This window comes from Anser anser (assembly GCF_964211835.1).
Source record: "Anser anser genome assembly, chromosome: 2".
In the NCBI taxonomy this organism is placed as follows: Eukaryota; Metazoa; Chordata; class Aves; order Anseriformes; family Anatidae; genus Anser; species Anser anser.
The window spans coordinates 63,838,293-63,855,564 of NC_139721.1; the positions used below are offsets into that span (position 1 = coordinate 63,838,293).

The 17,272-nt window shown below is 41.8% G+C and overlaps 2 protein-coding genes across 2 annotated transcripts; one reads left to right on the forward strand and one right to left on the reverse strand.

Annotated features, from left to right (window-relative positions):
• Positions 1–699: 699 nt before the first annotated feature.
• On the reverse strand, positions 700–3,057 carry ALG2 (ALG2 alpha-1,3/1,6-mannosyltransferase). Its single transcript, XM_083824532.1, has 2 exons — positions 2,656–3,057; positions 700–2,431 (listed from the first exon to the last, which is right to left on the reverse strand). Exons 1-2 carry the CDS (start codon positions 2,992–2,994, stop codon positions 1,529–1,531), a joined length of 1,242 nt encoding a protein of 413 aa, XP_083680658.1. The 5' UTR covers positions 2,995–3,057; the 3' UTR covers positions 700–1,528.
• On the forward strand, positions 3,057–7,935 carry SEC61B (SEC61 translocon subunit beta). The gene is made up of 4 exons (XM_083824534.1): positions 3,057–3,122; positions 3,251–3,348; positions 3,507–3,608; positions 7,612–7,935. The coding sequence occupies exons 1-4, from the start codon at positions 3,120–3,122 to the stop codon at positions 7,697–7,699; spliced, it is 291 nt and encodes a 96-aa protein (XP_083680660.1). The 5' UTR covers positions 3,057–3,119; the 3' UTR covers positions 7,700–7,935.
• Positions 7,936–17,272: the final 9,337 nt, after the last annotated feature.

Here is a 17,272-nt window from a genome sequence, read left to right on the forward strand (position 1 = left end):
TAAGAAAACTTTTGCTTTACAAGGATTAAGGGGCAGGGAAGGCACACAAATATAGGAATAGCCAGCAAACGTACTAGATTAGGCCTTGCCAGTGTTTCTCATTAGATCAGAAATGTTGGAAATCAGGCCTATCAGATCACCTGCTCCCAAGCCATGATGTATAACCATTATAGCATCACAACTTCCTGAAGACAAGGACAGAATTTCTTCATGGATTTTTTTTTTCACTTTAAATAAAAACTTTATACTGAGACCTTGGTTACATTCCTTAGTAACAGAAACAGTTCCGTCTCTGCTGGGAAGTACAAAATGTGAAAATTCAGAAAACTTTTTCTTAAAAGCAAATCATGGAATGCAGACCACAAAATAGTACTTCAAAAAATACTGGACTTCAAAAAAACAGGGAAACTATTGTTACTCAGTCCATTTTCAGATTTACAATTCAACTGTATGAATTGCATAACAGTGTATTATTGGAAATCCAACAACCAAGCAATACAGACGTGCTAAAAAAGAGGTAGATAGAAAAAGATATTCCTTGCTTAAAACGCAGTCTTACACTTGGAAACAATCAAACACAACCAACCAACAAGAAAGTCAAATTGTCACGTCAAATCCCTGCTTTGGGAGAAACGTGTGTGGTTACTGTCCCCCAGCTAAACTATTCAGAAATATTTTACCAAAAACTTATCACTAAAACAGGCAAAACAAAATCCATCTTTATTACACATTTCAGATAATCATCTTTTATAAATGTGTTTTCTATAATTTAGAGTATAATGAAACGTTCAATAAATATCATTTAAGCTTCTATAAACCAGAAACTCTTCAAATTACACCCTTAAGCATACCAAGCATCTGCACTGATGTAGAATTTCAGGACAAACATTTTTGCTTCAAGTAGTTTAATGGCCTTGGTTTTGTTATCCCACCTTTCTCTTGCTCAGACACCTACTTGCTCATTTATGATTCCCAGTGTGACTAGATGATGCAATTTTAGAAGGCACAGTAAAAGGCTATTTAAAAAATGACACACCATTCATATCCCTAACAATGGTGTTTATTTTTTTTAATGCACAGTTGGACTGTGCAATCCCTGTCCATACCATAGCCGAGGTCTTTCACTTACAAATTATTGATGATCCAAATTTGAAAGTCTTACAGAAAAATAAAGGTGTGCTTATCTGCACAAATGTGTATTTTGTAAACTGAGTTAACCATCCAGTCTTGAAGTAATATATGCAATAATGTCCTAGTAACTCACTGCCATTTGAACAATGCATTTATCCAAGGTACTGCACGCAAGAGTTCATACATTGGTGAAAACATGAAAATCTGAACCTTTCAATAAGAAACATTTTCTTCTCCACCACTTTTTTTTTTTTTAAATCAAGTGACATAAGGCAGCGTACAAAATATAACAAGAAAACTCACAAGTACTGGGTTTGTCATCACAGTCACATTGAACACTAGCCCCCTATACAAGTCACAGATACAAAAGTATAAAATGCAATATGGGAATATAATTTTATTGTGTTAATCTGCATATGTATTGGTACAGCTGTTCTGAGAATGCTCCTGAGGAAAATTTTTCCGTAACTCTGACTCTCCCAGCTGCTCCCATTGCGTCCTTTAAGAGAGGATCTCTCACAATCTTTTCCATAGCCTCAGCAAATTGTGTCGGCAGAGGATCACACAAAAATCCAGTAACATTATTTAAGATGGATTCTAAAGGACCACCTGAATTAACTGCTATAACTGGACATCTCATGTACATTGCCTCCAAAGGAACAATGCCGAAGTGTTCATTACTAGGCGTATAAAGCACGCACACAGAGTTACTAAGAAGAGAGATTTTCTGTTCATCTGAGAATGATCTCAGAAAAGTGACATGGTCATTAATGTTAAGCTTAGTTGCAATGCTCCTTAGCTCTTCGTAGTGTTCCACATTTTCCAGAACTGCTTTATCATAGCCACCTGCCATAACCAAATGAACTTCATTCCAGTCATGAGAGTCAAGTCTTCCCTGAAGCTCATGCAAAGCTTCAAGAGCCAATGCTAAATTCTTTTTTCTCTCATACCTATTAATAGAAAGAAACAAGAACTTTTTCTTTTTAGGAATCAGCTCAGCTATGTCTACAGGAACTATCGTTTCAAAGCTATCAATGTTGAGCGACGGATAGAGGACATCTGGGTTTATGTGAGATAAGGACTTGAACGTTTCCTTGAACACGTTAGCAGTGAAGTTGCTGTTCACAACGATACAGTCTGCCATGCCAGTCGTGTACTCCTCCAGCCAGTCAAGCGGTATCCTGTAGATTCGCTTCAGGAACGACTCTCTCTTGGTCAGAAGCTGATCGGGGAAGTGGCAGTAAAACAAAACCTTCTTGCGGGTTCTGGCCAGCCTAAGAATAGGAATGCAGGCGGACACCTAGTGCAACCACGAGAAATAGAATAAAATATTTATTATTTGTGTTAGGGCAAAGAGGTGAGCTGAAAGCCGTCACCCAAGAACCAACGCTTTTCAAGAGAAGGGCACCAAAGCGCCCACTCCCTCACCCCCCCCCCCCCACCCCACAAACGCTGGGGTTTCTCCAGGAGCCTCCCCACCCCCAGCAGGCCCCGGGAAGGGGACCCCACGAGCCGGCCCCGCACCTGGTCGCAGACGAAGACGTCGACGCGCTCCCCGCTGAGCAGCAGCACGTAGAGCGCCACGACGGCCATGCGGAGCGCGGCGCACACGGCGTGCCCGCGGCCCCACAGGCTGCGCGGCAGCCACCCCCCGGCGCGGCGCACCGCCAGCCCCCGCGTCTCGGCGAAGCAGCGCTCGGGCTCGTAGCGAGCCGTCCACACCTGCACCCGGCAGCCCCGCGCCTGCAGCGCCAGCGCCGCGTCCACCACCAGCCGCTCCGCGCCGCCCAGCCCCAGGTCCGGGTGCAGGAAGAACACGGACGGGGCCCCCCCCCCTTCCTCATCGCCCTCCCGCTCCGCCATTTTGTCGGCGGCCGCCTCCCCAGCGCCACGTCAGCCTCTGGCGCCCGGCGGCGGGCGGGGCCGGAGGGCGGGGGCGCGCACGGCGCCGGGGCCGCGCACAGCGCCCGAGCAGCGCCGCCGCCATCATGGTGAGGGGTCGCGGCCGCCCCGCGGCCGTCACGGGCAGCCCCTGCCCGGGGCGCCCTCCCCGCCGCCCCCCTTCCCCTTTCACCCGTTCCCTTCTCCTCTCACCCCTTCCCCCGTCTTCTCTCCGCAGCCCGGGCCCAGCCCCAGCGCCACCAACGTGGGCACCTCCGGCCGCTCGCCCAGCAAAGCCGTGGCCCCCCGCGCCGCCGGCTCCACCGTCAGGCAGAGGTAGGGGGCGGCTGACGGGGGGCGAGGGCTCGGGTAACGGGCAGGACCCTGCTGCCCGGGCCCTGAGGGGCTTTTTTGGGGTGCGTGGGGGGTGGCTGGTAGCGGGCGTGGGTCTCTAACGGGTGCGGCTGTCTGTCTCGCCCCGGTGTGCCCCGCAGGAAGAATGCCAGCTGCGGGACCAGGAGCGCGGGCCGTGCCACGTCCACGGGGACCGGCGGGATGTGGCGCTTCTACACCGAGGACTCGCCGGGCCTCAAAGTGTGAGTGGGGCCTGGGGGTTGGACACGTCAGCTCTGGGGCCTGCGGTGCGCGAAGCGAGGGATCGCCGCCGCAGCCTGCGGAGGAAAGCGGAACTGGGGGCTGCTTAGGTGGATTTGGCAGGAAATCTAGTGTTTAGCCTGTAGATTTAGAGACAGAGCGGTTAAACTCATAATTCCTTTTTAAAAGTAGATACAAATTTTGTTTTGTCAGTGCCTAGACTCAGCTGATCTTGTGAGACTCCAAGCGCTCTCTTTGAAATCGGGAAAAGTTACTTGTTGCGGTGAATTTAGGCATCATAAATAGTTGAACAATTACAATATATGCTGGTTTGTCTCAATAAATATATATATTTTTTTCCCCTCTTCTAATATGCATGTTGTGACACCTCACCCCCTTTTGAGAACATGGTATAAAAGATTTGCCACACAAACTTTTTTTTGTGTGTGTCAAACGATTTGCAAAATTTCATGTGTTTTTATTTAAAAAAAAAAAGTTTATTTTAGCTAAGCTTGCTAAACAAATAACCTTCCAATCCCTTATGCTGTAAAGAGAGCCTACATTCTTAGTCTGGGGACAGTTTGAATCATTCAGGTCAGTTTCCCAACCTAGCTTAGCAGCCTAATACTGGGGTGGCAAACGTGGAGGAAGCGTGTCAGCTGGTAGGGGTACATGCTAAGTCATACCCTCAGTGTGAGCCCGTGCTTCTTGTAGGGTTCTTCACAGCCTGTAGGTTTTTTTATCCCCCAATATACTTGGGGGTACCCAAAGGTACACCAGTTACTTATTTTTTTCTAGAATCCGTTAGGATTTTATTTTGGGGTTCCTTAAGATGGCTGCGGCTGCTTGTAGGAACAATGTTTGGAGAAGAGCTCACGGGTAGTCTAGGTAGTGATTGTTCCAAGAACATCCTTCCTCTGTAGTTATCTTCTGTTCTCATTTTCATATGTGCTTAATAGTTTTAGCGAACAGGCTACTGCAAACAACCTAAAAAGTACTGGTGTGCTGCTGCTGCAGTCTTAGTTTGTCCATTCTGAATCCAGAGAGGAGGCGAGGCAAAGACAATAAAAAGAAAATGAGCGAGAGTAGTGTTTTAGGGCATGTCTGTGTAGAAATCAAGGCACATATTTTCTGTATTGTTCGGTCTACTAAAGCTTAATTTAAAAAAAAATGAATAAAATGAAGCTTAAAAAAAAAGGAAACACATTCTACTGTTCAGTAGAACTCTTTCAACAAAACAGTGGTGCAAGCTGTCAGTGCAGCTTTACTACAGTAGATTTCCTTCTGAACCTTTTGGTTTTCCTTTTGCTGATGAGTGGTCAGTCTGTGGTCAGTGGTGCATTGTGCTAACCGTCAATACAAGCAGGTCAATAAGCAGATTTTTCCCCTCTTATTTATGCTGCAAACCCGTGGTTCTGAGTTTTAAGGTTTTGGAAGAGTGCTTTTTGCAAGCTACCATGGGTGGCTCTATGGCCAGGGTTTTAATGGATGAAACATCTGTAAAACCACCTCACTTTTACAGATCACTTGAACGCTAGCTGTAACATTTTCTAAACCATAATCATAGAATCATATCATAGAATGGCTTGGGTTGGAAGGGACCACAAAGCCCACCCAGTTCCAACCCCCTGCCATGGGCAGGGACACCTCCCACTAGATCAGGTTGCTCAGGGCCTCATCTAACCTGGTCTTGAACACTTCCAGGGATGGGGCATCCACAACCTCTCTGGGCAACCTGTTCCCATTGGGAGCATCTTTCTTCCTAGCTTACAGCTTTTTGTTTGCTGTATCATCCGTCCCATTGCTATGATCTCTGTCCTATTTCAGTAGGCTTAAAAATGAAAATGGGTTATAGATAGGTTGTGGTTGCCTCAGTTAAGTGATTGAGCAGAAGCTGTGATTGCTTCTGCGTAAAGCACTATAGAAGCTTAGCCTGAGATTTCTTTTTCTGGGGGAAGGGAGTTGCTCTTTTCCCTGTGCTTAAAATAAGAGCACTTAATTATTTGGAAAAATACATAAGACATCTGAGAATAGGTTATTTCATGCTAGTCACGATCAGGACTACTCTGCTGCAGATGAAATGTCCTGTGTTTTGTCTCAGGAAAGTACATTTCTCTCTAACAACAAGATGTTGCGCATATTTTGCATCTTTAAAAACAATGCTAGCAAAAGGAGCTGTGGGAAATCTGGTTAAGAGTGAGATACGATTATTTTTCTGTTTAATACTTACCATGAGTATTTGGTGCTTTGAAAAGAAGACTAAAACCAAATTCAGTTCACTTCTTGTGGTACTTGATACCTGTGGTTCCTCTTATCTTAAAACTTTACTGCTTGAAGAGCTATAGGCAGTGTTTGCTGTGGAGCCATAATAACATAAAATCGGATGTGTGGTATGTAGCCTTACAAAGGGCACAACACCAGATTTTTAGAGGTGCCTAAGTCAGGTTTATTATTTATTTAACTGTGTGGGCATGGTGAGATGAGAAGATCCAGGTGTTTGCAGGAGGATTCCAGGGTTTCAGCAGGCTGTCTGGGGGAAGCGAGTTCCACGCCAGTGTTGGAAGCCTGAGTTTTCTGTAGTGGGAGCAATGTAACCTGCATACTCCAACCAACCAACCAAACACACAAACAACCCCCCACCCCCCAGCTTATTTCCGTTTACTCTGTTCTGGTTGGTAGTGCTCCTCTCAGGCAAACAGATTTCTCTTTATCTGTGTGCCTTAGGCAAAGAGTAGCTTAAACGTTGCTACCATTAAAGGCTCAAATTATTTTTTTTTGTGCAACTGGTATCATGCTTGTTTCTGTAGGACCTAAACTTCAAGTATGTGTAAAACTGCAGAGTAAGTTCTGTTGCTTAGTGAAAGCCCCTTAATAGGGGCTGCTTGTATAGTTACTGTGCTTGCAAAGTTTTTATTTTGCACGTTGTGTTGTTGGTTTACTTTCTAAGTGGTTTACATCTGCGTTCACAGTTCTCCATGCTCAAAGAAGAATAAGCATGATCAGTTATTACTGAGTTCTAGAATGCAAGGGAAGATGACAATTCTGATCTGGTAGAGAATTGTTAGTAAATTGTTTCAATCAATTTTGAGTTTCACTTTGTGTTCAAGTAACATTTACCTCCTTGTAGATGGTAACCTGAAGGGTAATTTGTGAGGTGTGGCTTGAAGGCTGGTTGAGAGAATTCACAGCGTTTCACCCAGTATAACATTATAAATCTGATGCAAGGTGGTATGAAGTAAGTGGTACGAAGCAGTGCTGAGTGCCTGTCATAGTGTGTGTTAATTGTTGTGTCACAACAGTGTGAAACAGCTAATTTAGTCTCTCAATATGCACCCTGAGATTAAACTGTTCTTGAAAAACGTCGCTATGCAGTTTCTAAACAATAGGTAAAGTGAGAAGGAAAAAAAGTTTGAGAAATCTGTTAAATTGTACACTTTAGGTAATGATTTTATGACTGACTGACTTCTGACATTCTGTATTATCTCTTTCAAAAAAGCAAAACAAAAAAAACAAACAAAAAACAACCAGCAAGCCCCATCTCCTTTACTGCTGCCATTGTCCTTGAATGAAGTAAAACCTCTGTGGGGGAAAAAAATGCTAATGTGAATTTTAGGCCAAAATTTGACTAGCCGCTAGAGGACTCTGTTGTTTCTTGTATCTTACTACATCTCTGTTCAGTAAATACAGATGATAATTTTCTGCAGTGATGACTAGTAACAAACTGTTAAGTTCTAAATAAGCGGGGGGTGGTTGTTGTGATTTATCGTTTTACGTACCCTGTTACGTAACTATCATTAAAAGCATAATGGCAGCAGCAATTTTTTGATCAAGGTGGCTGTCTCATTTCTGTGCATTTTATGGTATTTCTGTGGGAATGGAATAAGTTTTCTCTTACAGTTGCAAATGATTTGATGATTTGTTTGGCTGGTAATGACTGGCTTTTGGACAAAGCAGACTTTTTTTTTTTTGCTTTTTATGTTAATTCATTTTTTTCTTTATTTTTAGTGGGCCTGTTCCAGTTTTGGTCATGAGTCTTCTTTTTATTGCTTCTGTATTTATGCTGCACATCTGGGGTAAATACACTCGTTCATAGAGTCAGCTGCCAACTTAAAGCAGACATCTTGGACCAAAAATATGGTGGATCCTGGTTGTTCTTGGAGAGAAAATGGGGAAGCTTCCTGTCATCTGCTGAAGTCCTTTCAACTTTGTCTCTAATACAAAATGAACTCAGTTTTCTATGTGGTCAGATCTTAAGGTCTGTCATGGGTCATTGTATCTGTACACTTAGAATACAGGTATTAAAATAAAATTTGTATATGGAAATGGAAACAGTCTTAACTTTTTCTTTCCCCTCCTATTCCAACACAGAACAATTAAAGCATTATTCTTGTGATTTCAATGTATAACCATATTTCTGAGTAAATGCCATTTGACAGTTCAAACCAGTTTCTTTTATACTGCACATTACTATATACTTTTATGACAGAAGATGTTTTTGTGAATGGGAGAAGCAAAATATAGTGCACAAACGTGATGGTAACAAGGGCGTTGTTAAAAACAAAACTCAGGTGTGTTAGCTGTGCTGGTCATGTTCTTGTGTTAACTCCAGAAAAAGAGATGGATTTGTTTATTTCCTAAATGCAAGTTAAACTACTCAATATTCCTTATACTAAAAGTATACAGTTATGCTTGTTTTCAAACTGCACTTGAGGAAAGACATGAATAGATACCCAAACGATTAAAAACAACTGCATGACTGTCAAAGACTTTTTTTTCTGTAGGCCTAGGCTCTTATGAGGAGATTCAGGTCAGAAAGGAGTGGGAGGACTGGAAGAGTAATGGCTGCTTTTTAAATAAGAGGATGTACAGACAGACTCTGAGGTACAGTTAAGTGGCTCTTCATACCCATTCAGTTTTCCTTGTGTGTTTATTTTCCTTTTGGATGGTCAAGACGGCTCTTCCTTCACCTTTTAAACGTGCATACATATTGGTGCATTAGAGTACATTTTTTTTCTCATTGCTGAGGTGGTCATGGGATTCAGATAACCAAGCAAGGCCTTTCTATGCAGTTGGATGGAATTATTTTAGCCTATTTTTCATGTTATGATGACTCATTGGATATCAGCTTGTACGAGAAAAAACAGTATTCTTGCTTACGATACAAGTGTTGACTGCTGACAAGTTGTGGAAACAGTCTCTCCTACCCCTACACACTCTCCCGTAAAGCAATTCTTAAAGTAGGAGCAATTCTGAAGAGAATTGGGTTGAAAAAAAAAGGAATGCAATCTCAGGTCTGTAAGGATAACTTTTGAACTGTGCTTATGCCATAATACCCACTGGAAATGTACAGGTAAAGATAGAGCAGAAACTAAAATTTCTTTATTAAATGTAATGATAGGAAAGTTATGTTTTGGGAGGCGTGGGAGTTGAGCAGGGAATTCTGGTGACTAAAAGGCAGCGGTAGCAGAATACAATAATGTGGTGGAAACTCAGTCCAATACAGTGTGTGTCAAAGGGAAAGGGATCTATAAACCACTTACCGCTGTGCATATGGAAGGGAAGTGAAAACGCAAGGTAAATAAAATAGGGGGATTAGCTTGCTTTGAAAGGCAGAGGTAGGGGACATCTTTAAATGTTTTGCCTGGCAAGAAAGTAAAGTGTGTACAGCCACTGACTTTATTCTAAGGCAAGACAGAAAACACAGGACAGCTGTTAACTGACCATGTGGACAGGCTGACTTATTTTGCGGTACTTTAAAGGAAAGTAATAATGGGCTCTAAGATACCACAAAGGAAAGGAATAATGGATAATAGTAGTATCTAAGTAGGTAACCTCTGCTTTACTCTGCTCTTGACAATATAATTGTCTTCTAAACAATTGTGGTCCTCAAAGGCTCTTTTGCCACATCAGATAATTCCATTTAAATCTGTCAATATTTTTGCTTTCTGGTATCTTGCTGAAAAGACCAAAATCAGCTGTGAACTCGGGAAAAGAACAGGGTTGTGGGGGGAGGGCGTTGCTGTATGACCCTGCATTTTATTCAACTGAGTATGAAACCATTGAGTGCTTCAACAGTGCTGTCCTTAAGTGTGTTATTTCCTAGAGTGGCCTGTATCATAGTTTTTTACACGTGCCATCAAGGAGTCCAGTGTCGCTAGTTATGCACAAATTACTTCCCTCCCCTTCTCAACTTTATATTTTGGAAGTGTGAGTTTTATTATGGCTTTAAAAAATTGCTGCCTTAATTCATGGAAAAATTGATCACTTTAGATGCATTTGTCTGAAATGTCCATAGCGTTGCTTGATGTTCCTTGTACACCATAAAGACAACTTTCTCTGTGGTATCTTTTCAACTTACAATCTTTTTAATGGTTATCATGAAAGCATTAGCTCTTCATGCTTATATTTTGAGCACATCACATGTGTGAGCTGTAGTGGATTATTACAGTCAATGGTTGTCAATCAGCGGTTGTCAAGAATTCAGCTTCACAGAAGTGCAGATGAAGAAATACAGATTGCAAAGATCTGCCAGAATTTCGGCTTCTGTGAAATTCTGTTTGGCCTGGGTAAATAAATTGTGGCTGTGCTGATAAACAGTAGCTAATCTGTAATGCATAAAGCTAGGGCATCCTTAGTAATAGGTGGAAAAAGAAGAAATGGTAATCATTTGCAAAGCTTCATATCAGACAGCAAGGAATTAATAAGACTTCAGATTTTTATCCCTATATGATTGAAATACAAACATGTCTGAGCTGACTTTGAAATCGTAAATATAGTCTACAGCGATGCAAAAAGAGCTAAGCCAACTAAGATCTTTAGTTTGTCTCCTTAGTGATACGGGTTAGGAAATCTGGGAGGACTTGTATTTCCGTAGGAGATATGATAAAGTACTAGAACCTTTTATTCTTTTAACAACAATATTTGCAACCTCGGGCTTTGTTACTGCTCAAGCAATGGGGTTTTATAAGGAAATAGGGCTTCTGTGACCCTGTTGTATGTCTGAACCATGTAAGCCTTCCCTCTGATCACTTGTAACGTTTCTGGTTCCTGAAGAGACCAAGGGGAAGGGCAGTTGCTCAAGTACGTGTGACATCTTACAAAGACTGTCCCATACATGTAATGCTCTTTTGCTGCAGAAGGACTTTTTAAATTTATTTTACCACACCAGACTCTGAATTTACCCTTCAAGAAGAAGCTGTCGGCTCTTTTCAGTGTTTCATCTATCTCCAGCTGTTTCTTAGGATCTCTGAGGCTGTCAAACATAACATAGTATGAGCTGTCTTCGGAACTGTTCACAGTAAGTTACAATGCCTTTACCACAGGCATATATATATATATATATAATTGTAAAGATGCATGCATGTACATGCATATAGTCACTTTATCTGTTTAGAAATGCGAAAAGATGAAGTCTGAAAATGTAAATCAGTATACCCCTATTAGGCTGCACTGTGGCAGCGGTGCAAGAAGAAAATAGAACAGCTTGTGTTCTTTTCCTCAGCTGTGTTGGCTAGAGATGAGTGGATGCTATATCGAGATCATGTGGTGAGGGCTAAATGATTTTATAAATATATTAATGGATTCCATGAGGGTCTTTGTAGAAAATTTTAATCATTATTTTCATCTAGAAAAAGACGCGTCTTGTTCTTCAAGGACTAAGTTGTTATATACTTCCAGCTTTGATAGTGAGACTGCGTTGAGAACCTTATATTAGCAGTGTATGTAACGTGTTTTATAGAAGGCTATGTTTTGTAGACGTACCATTGTTAGTGATATATTAAGAGTATTAATAATTCTTGGGATGTGAGAGGGGACTGTCTGCCTTTTGCTTTTTGTATTGAGGGAAAATTGTGTAGTATTTGTAACTTCTGCTGTGATTTCAGAAGTTGGTGAAAACAAAGATAGGCAAAGCAAGAACAGCTGTGAAGTTACTGAATATACTTAATTTCCTGACCTATACTATGACCTCAGTGTCTTACTGCTGTATTCCAGTTGTCTTTTTTCCTCTGGAGACTGCTAATTACACCAAATTATGCCACAGAGTAGGCTAATGTTGTGGTGCAGGGGCATGGCAGGCAGTAACAACTGTGAAAAGAAGACTCATTTTTCTTGTAACAGCATCCAAGTTCAGATGTGGATCACACTTGAATACTGAGAAATTTGACACCCTTAGTCATGTTTTGCGCTTCAGGTTGCAAAAAATTGTTTGTTTCTTACTTCGAATGATTTTTAACACACCTGCCTTCAAGTAATTGACCAACTAGAAGTAGAATTATTTGAAATTACACTGTAGTTTCATGAACAGCACTAAGCAAAACTTCTCGTGCACAGGGATGTTTGTCTTAATGTTAACCAAGTGAAATCACACTTGTGGGCCTTGATGTTAAAGTGAAATAATAAGTGTGCTTCTTCCAAAAGGTTGCCTTTTTAATATATATATGTTTATATTTTTATTTCATATTTAGATCATTACAAAGGTCATGAAGAAGAACACATTTGGTTGAAGTTGCACACACTGTCAGGGTTCATGTTATAACACAATCCAAACTATTCTGTGACAAAATTATGATTCTACACTTTTGAAACATGCCACACGTGACTGATGGAAAAGTTAGCTTCAGATGTTAGACGATACTCGTACCTGATCACTTCAGAACAATTTCGGAAGTTTGACTGTGCTGGGAGCTGAAGAGGAAACCTTGACAAACCTCTCACAGCCTTTATTCACACGTCGTGTGATGGATTTCTGGTCTGTGAAGAAAAAGAGTAAGAACAAGCACCAGACCATATTGTTTGGGTTTATCTGTAGCTTGCCTGTGGGGTGGACTTCTGCCCAAACACATGAAAAGAGGGGTAGATGTCTCTTTCTGTGTTCAGATGGTAGAAAGAAAGACCAAAAGGTGTGTGTATATATTTATTTTTAACCTTCATTCCTTTTTAACTTTTTTTTCCACATAAGGAAGTAAGGCCTCTTTAGCCAGGCCTGTTCGCTGAGGAAGTAGAGGAATCATGAAATCATTGTTCAGGGAAAATTGAGCAGTTATGCCCAAAAGGATGTCTAGAAGATGTTTTCTTCCTTAGAAACAGCTATTTAAATCAATAGCTAATGAACATCTTGATGAAAGACGTTTTCGTGTTCAGCAGCCTTAGCTTTTCATGTCTCTACTACATTCTCAATAAATAGGTAGGAAAAGATAGAAGGCAGTTTGCCACGACTTACAGTACATGATAGATTGAAATAAAATAAGCCACATCTTCCCCTTACACCTACAGAAAAATAAAGCCATCTTCCTCATAAATAACGAAGTTAGCATTTAGGAGGCTCTGATGCTATTATATTCATGGTCTTTTCAAAAAGTAATCTGTGAACAAAAATCATTAGATTGAACATTAGAAGTAAATTTAAAAATCAATGTTTAACTTTCTGTAATCTCAAAACAATTAAAAGTAAAATTAAAGTATTTTGCTTTTGGCCAAAATGAAAAGTAATTGCCAAATACCGACATTTTGCATGAACTGGAGTTTCAAATGGGAGCCAGCACTTAACGGTAGATAGCTATGACAATGTAAAGTAAAATTGGAGATGTGGGTATAGGTCATAAAGGAATGCATTTTGGAGGAGGATCATAGAAGTCTCTGTTCCAGCTCCTTGCTCACAGCAGGGCAGGCATCAGGTCCCTGTCTAATTGCATTTTGAAAGTCTCCGAGGAGAGAGATTCCAGTTTCTCTGGGTACCCATTGCTGTGCATAACCATTCTTGTGGTGGGGAATATTTTCTTCTGTCTAATCAGAAGTTTACTTTTTTGACCTAGCAGGGGTTGCATGTCATCCTTTTGCCTGTTTGTTGCTGAAAAGAGTCTGGCTCCACCTTTTCCATAACCTTGGATCGGTGAGGAAAACAAGTAGATTCCCCACTCATGGTACAGCCTCCTAACTATCTAAATGGCTGCCCCCTCCTCAACTCTCCAGTTTCTTTCTTTTGTACTGGGCATAAAACTGGACACAGGATTCCAAATGAGTATCAAAAAAAGGAGACTCTTCAGGGTTACTTTCCTTGATGTGCTGGCTGTGCATCTTGTTGTTTGGTTAGCCCTCATTTTGCTGCAAGGGCAAACTGCAGGGTTTTGTTCCACTTGTCCTCTGGGACACCCGGGTCCTTTTCTTGGAGTTGCTCTCTGGCTGGTCAGTCCATGCCTTATTGCATGGTGCTGCTCCATCTAAGATGCAGCACTTTGCATTTGCCCTTGCTGAACATTTCTCCAAACTGCGAAGGCCCTTAGGTAAGTGCTATTCTCCAGCCTAGCTGCTATTTTTTGCAATTTGGTGTCTTTACAAACTTGCTAAAGATGCAGATAATGGGACCAGCTACCTTCCTGCTAGGAGAGTGAGGATGAGCCTTCAGGTTCTCTCTAAGCTTTTTGTCCCTGTTTTTGACCATCTTCATCTTCAAAAAAGCTAAAAAAAAAAAAGCAAAAGCTCTCTGCCTGGTCTTGTGTGTGTGGCTGGCGTTTAGATGCTGGATTTCACATAAGAGCATGCTGTAGCCCCATGCTGTATGTTACATGGAAGATGCAAGTGAAAACTCAGATGTGCTTGAGAGGCCTCCAAGTGCCTTCCCAAAATTCACTAGGCACTGTTCCCAGGCCTTCTGCTTGTTCATTTCTCACTCACCACCTGTGCATTCAGATCTATCTGCTGGCTTGTAAAGTGATTTATATAAAGTTCTTGCTTCCCGATAGCGTATGCCATTTCTTTTATTTGTAGGTCTCAGACAGACTATCACAGAAGATACCTACAGCATGTGCTCGGTGGCCAGAGCAACACACGAAAAGTTCATTTCTGGTATGACTTCAGCAATAAACATCTGCTTTTCCGAATTTCCTCCCGGCATTCCTAGTGATGCCAGTAGGAGGAAGAAACCTTTTACATACATGTTTGCCCTTCATTCTTTCTACCCTTGAACTAATTCTCCGAAAGGAAAAGGCACTGTAAAGCCGCTACAAGCTGATATCTCTATGTCCAAGTACTCAGTCTGGTGGGCAGCTCCTCTCCCCTTTGTCTCTGCAGGCACAGATTTTCAGATAACTTTACCAGTGGCCCCATCCCTCTTGCTCTCTGACTTGACAGCCTTTAGAAGGCTGTTGCTTGTTGGGATGGAAATCCTGGTTCTTTCTCTCAGGAGAAACGCATCATAAAAGCTTTTCCTAAATGGATCAAACACCATAATCTGAGACATACGAACTTCCCTGGTCTTGTCTGAGAAGTTATGCTGGGATAAGTGCAGCAGCTATTTCTGTATGTAAAAAGACACCTTTTAGCGGTGAGGTTGTAGGCGTAGTCATGCCAGGCTTTGTAAAATCTGTAGCTGATTCACAGGCTAAGTAAATATGTCTGTACTTTGGGAACAGGGTACTGCTGTGACAAAGTGTACTGCCTTGCCCCTACGATGCATGAGTGTCAGGAGATGAAATAAATTGATACCTTAAAAGACCATCTAATGTCTATATTCAGTAGAGAAGTGCTGTGAGACAATCGTATTAATGCTCCAGAGCCTGCTCCCCCACCATCTGCTGTAAGGCAGTGGCTCTCAGATAATGTTCAAGTTGGGAAAAAAGACTGTTTCTGATATTGATAATTCATGGATCAGATGACGGAGGAACTTTGTCATAAAAGCTGACATACGTTCCCATCACAGCACCCTGTCTTACCGTGTCTGTGAAAAAGCTGCAGAGGCAGAATGAAGTGGTAGAGTGATGGCACCGCGGGGTCTGGCATTTCAGGTGTAACTCGATTATTTGATTGTGAACCGCGACGTGTGTGGAGTCAGAGTAATACTGTCTCATACAAAGTCTCATGTTTTCACTGTGTATTTAACACCATCAGATCCCAGACTTGAAAGCGTTACTGTAATGCCTAATTAATGCCCACGCTAAATATTTCCAGCACCTGCCACGACAGAAGAGCTTTCATGCAGTACTTCCCTTCTTACTTCTCGCCCTCCCTCGCTGCTGCTAGCTAAAACCATCGTAGCACGGAGTCTCCCTCTAAGACCATGAAGGTGCGTCAGAGGACAGCAGTGTCTCACTCTGGGCTGGAAGTATATTTAAAATACAAGCAGACCTATGTTTTGTCTTGAAATAAGATAACCAAGAAAGCATCATACTCTGAGATACTGATTCCTGCCGACTACTAATATTTGCTAGCTATTAGTAACAAGCAGTGCTGTCATCATTTCTTTTTTTCTCCAGGTTAGCTGCCTCCTGGGGTTCTGGCAGCAGCACTATGGTAAACCAGTACTGTTTTCTCTCATGTTACTGACTATCCGTGCTTTTTACTGTTCGAAATAGGCTGTTATTTTCAAATATAAACAAGACTACATTTTTCTCTTGCTGTATGCTATGAGTAAAAGAGGTGTATTTGAAATACACTTGAAGTGGGAATATATTATATTGACGTTAGACGATAAACCTCTACAGTGACATTGAAATAAAAGTGATATGCTTTGAAAAGTATATCACAGGAAGATCCTGTAAGAACTTTGAATCAGCAAAAAAAAAATAATTACATAGTTACTGAAGTTGGGAAACAATCAGAACTTACTCTTAAAGACAGGCATTACATATCAGAAGCTCTTCAGTCTCTTCAATTTAGAAGGTCTTGTTTGGTTTAACACAGAGGCATTGTAAAGCTACGGTTTCAAAACACTTTCGTACATCTCAGTATTTTAACTTTTTTTTTTTTGCTTATTAAGTGAGCTGCAGAAGTAAGCTCACCAACAAACCTTTGTAACACTGTTGCCATGCTGCTTCTATTTCCTCCTTTGACAGAAATTGCCTCTGACAGAAATGTTACTGAGCTTTTTAGCAGTGTCCTGCCAGTTACCAGGCTGAGCCATACTGATTGCTAACAATTCCTGTGATTGTTATTCTCATGTTTGGGGTTAATCTCTCTGGAAGCCTTTGTCGATTGCCATAAGTTCCTGCCCTTCCTTTGTCTTTTAGCTCCAGTCATTCTTTCCCCCTGCCGAGCCAGCATCCAGAGTAGTGTTGTTCTTTGGAGAGGTACTTGAATCGTGCCCTTCTGTGGGTGAGCTGAATGAATTGGCTGATGGGGAAGCTGGAGGTTCCTCTTGCTGGTGGGGTTGGTGTGCTGGCAGCTGGCAACATTTGATCACTGCATTTAGAAAATGCCCCTGGATAGCATACAGCCTTCACTAAAGTATCCTTCCTAGAGTGATAATTAGTATTTGGTTTTGTTTGTGGAGGTAGGCTTAGTGTTTGAGTGCTAAAGGTCCTAACTCCAGTGGATGAGGTCAGATAGTTATCTGAGTCATTTATGTCAGACAGTGGTGAATCCTGTCTTGATTCATGTCCCCATCTGGTCACAAATCACCTGACGGGAAAGGCAGTAGGAGAGATTTGGGGGGATTTCTGTGCCTTTACACCAACATGAAAGCTGTATAAAGGAGCTGAGCAGGAATGCTTACTTTCCATGTGTGTCTGGGCAAGATTCACACTCACATATTTGTGAAATGAAAATGTACGCTACGTACAAGAGAATGGTTGAAATGAATTCAGCTTCTAATTTTTACACATACTCATGCACAATTGTTCTTGATACTCCTGCAGCCCTAAGGAGCTATTAGAAGTGCATGCAGAAATTAATC

Excerpts from the sequence above, each read along its gene's own strand:
- SEC61B (XM_083824534.1), top strand. Across the intron at positions 3,349-3,506 it reads GGCTCCACCGTCAGGCAGAG|GAAGAATGCCAGCTGCGGGA; the intron begins GTAGGGGGCGGC and ends TGTGCCCCGCAG. Across the intron at positions 3,609-7,611 it reads GACTCGCCGGGCCTCAAAGT|TGGGCCTGTTCCAGTTTTGG; the intron begins GTGAGTGGGGCC and ends CTTTATTTTTAG.
- ALG2 (XM_083824532.1), bottom strand. The coding sequence starts at position 2,994 with ATGGCGGAGCGGGAGGGCGATGAGGAAGGGGGGGGGGCCCCGTCCGTG. Across the intron at positions 2,432-2,655 it reads ACGTCTTCGTCTGCGACCAG|GTGTCCGCCTGCATTCCTAT; the intron begins GTGCGGGGCCGG and ends TGGTTGCACTAG.